General features: G+C 35.1%; 2 protein-coding genes across 2 annotated transcripts in view; both read left to right on the top strand.

The window, feature by feature from the left end:
- Positions 1 to 804, top strand: part of LOC125044516 — a 6,134-nt gene extending 5,330 nt beyond the window's left edge. Inside the window, exon 6 of the mRNA XM_047641207.1 lies at positions 1 to 804. This exon is cut by the window's left edge and continues 18 nt beyond it. Within this exon, the coding sequence (XP_047497163.1) occupies positions 1 to 39 (39 nt within the window). The 3' untranslated portion in view covers positions 40 to 804.
- Positions 805 to 942: 138 nt separating this feature from the next.
- Positions 943 to 2,500, top strand: part of LOC125044515 — an 11,553-nt gene continuing 9,995 nt past the window's right edge. The window contains exon 1 of the mRNA XM_047641206.1: positions 943 to 2,500. This exon is cut by the window's right edge and continues 14 nt beyond it. The gene's annotated coding sequence lies outside the window, so the exon portion shown is untranslated.

Below are 2,500 nucleotides of genomic sequence, written 5' to 3'. Positions count from 1 at the left end.
CAGACAGCCCCGAGATCCTGCTCAGATTTACGATCCTGAAGGCCGGTTCCGAAGTGAGGTTTCGACCAGGTATGAGGAGCAGCCAAGGGAACCTATCTACGCGCACCCCAAACGGAACTCGGTCGCTGCCCCCGTGCACGGCCATGTGGCTCCCTGGGCCGACCACATGTAGTCACTTTCTTCGTCTTTCCTCCTCCACGCTAAGCGCAGGAACTTTTTACTGTTGTTAGAGCTTTCTTCAGATGTGTTATTTAGATGATTGCTTCTGCTTCTCTCTATCTGTATATATTTTTTTCAGTGTGTTGATTTAATGATATATGTGATATGTTACATTTATGCTACATTTAACATTACTACCACATGGATATTGATGGATGTAAAACACAGATTTCTATCTACTTGCTTTATACATTATCATTACATATATTTTTCTTAATATGGCTGATAGAAACGACATTAATTGTTTAGGTAAAATGCTTAGTAAAAAGATAGCAATAGTTCTTTTTTATATCTTATAATACCTTGTCACACCAAATCGTCTCCTAGATCTACGTTGATTCTGTTACAGATTATATGTAAAAAAACGTTAAACTTCTACCTCTGGATTTTTTTCCTGAAATCATAAATCCCTAACTTGAAACACTGCATCGATACCCAATTGTATGTAGAAAAATATGTTTACACCGTCTTTTTCTTTTTCCTTTTTCAGTCAGATTATATGTACATAAATCAATACTTAGTAAAATTATACTTAATCCAGACTGTATATTGATAACATCATTGAAAATAAATTATACATGTCTATTTTCTTCTTCTTCTTATTCTTATTCTCTTTCTTAATTATTCATCTTCTTATTTTTTAAGACCAGCATTCTAGGACGAACAAAATGGAGCAAAATTGGTCTTTAGAATATGAACTATCTGTCACATTCTCAAATATTTGTAATAATGCCAAATATACGCAAGCCCGGTTCGCCCAGAAAACGCACCGGTTTTGAGAATTTCAAGATCGTTTATATACTTCAAAGAGAGAAAATGGAGATACAGTACATTGCCTATTCATTGGAAAAGCTGTTGGTTACAGATCTTCATAACTTTCAAACACCTGCAAATTGTGTGATGAGAATACTTTTATAAACTAGAAAGATATTAAAAGGGAGGTTACCAAGTTTCAAATGCGAGTACCTGTTGAATCTCGGTACCTTGTCAGTTACGCCAAGGAGGGGTTTAAGTGGTATAGTATGGTTCCCAAGAGCTTAAACTACGATGGATCAAAGAGGGATCTGGCAATTTTTAATTGGCACCGGTTATCTTGTGACGCCAAGAGTTTTAAATCATTTGTTATGTTTTTTGTTTTATTTGCTAACTATTATGGTAGAGAGGTAAGAATCTTTCCAAGAAGCTAATGATCTAACCGAGGACCACATTTCTTTTGTTAAAAGCCATTAAATCTTAGACGGGAATTTTAATTACCCAATAAGCAACACCGTGGTAAAGGGTAACTGGTACAAGCAACAGCAAATGGAAGCTGTGGATATGCACTAAAAGGAGGCTGATGAATATCGTGCCTAAAACAAAATAAAGAATGTTATAAATTGGACTTGTTGTAAAGAGCAGAAAACGTGAAATTGTGATTCAATAATTCATCTTACTGTGTGTTTACTATTAATTATATTATCGTCTTTTAACAAACTAGGAAAGTGGATTTTGTTTTGCATTGCCCACAATTCTGTTAAATAAATGATAAGTAAACGACTGTGGTATGAGCATCCTCGCAGACAATAATTGTCCTTGAATCCGCCCTTGGGAAATCGAAAATCAAATAGAGACATTTTTACCACGGTTGATTTTGTAGGAATTTTTGTATTCGTCTAGAAAAGGAATTCAGTTGATATATTGTTTTTTAAGTAGTCTGGCTTGGCTAGACTACTTGGCTTGTTGCAATTAATATTACAAAACAGTCCTATAACTCTCGAGGATTATTCATAGAAACTAACAGCCTTTTATCATCATTCAGGCAGTGCTTACTGAAACAGATTTTTATGTGTAACAGAGAAAGTAATGGGAATATACACTTTTTGTGTACGCTCGGAAATAGAGTGTAGAATATATGTACATACATTTAATGAACAGGGCATCTTTATATAGTAATCAATGAGAGATTCGTAACGAAAACAAAACCTGTGTAAAACTGTACAGCATCTTGCCCATCCACAACAAAGAAACTATCTGATATTAGAAGGCCTACATAATGATAAAAAAAAAAAAAAAAATTAGATATACCATAACGACATAAACACTACATTCACGATCAAATCTATCAACTACATCATATGAGATAAAGTTACTCCATATCGACCAGAGCAAAATGGATGGGTGTAGCAGATAAGCAAGATAGGAAAAATAGATTATGATCAGATCAGTCAGCCTGTCGTTAGCCAGTGTGTCTCGCGGATAAGGCTGTGCTGGTGAATAGAACGGTTTAATGAGTGCCTGGTTT

This window comes from Penaeus chinensis, chromosome 35 (genome assembly GCF_019202785.1).
Source record: "Penaeus chinensis breed Huanghai No. 1 chromosome 35, ASM1920278v2, whole genome shotgun sequence".
Taxonomy (NCBI): Eukaryota; Metazoa; Arthropoda; class Malacostraca; order Decapoda; family Penaeidae; genus Penaeus; species Penaeus chinensis.
This window is presented reverse-complemented; position numbering and strand designations above follow the sequence as displayed.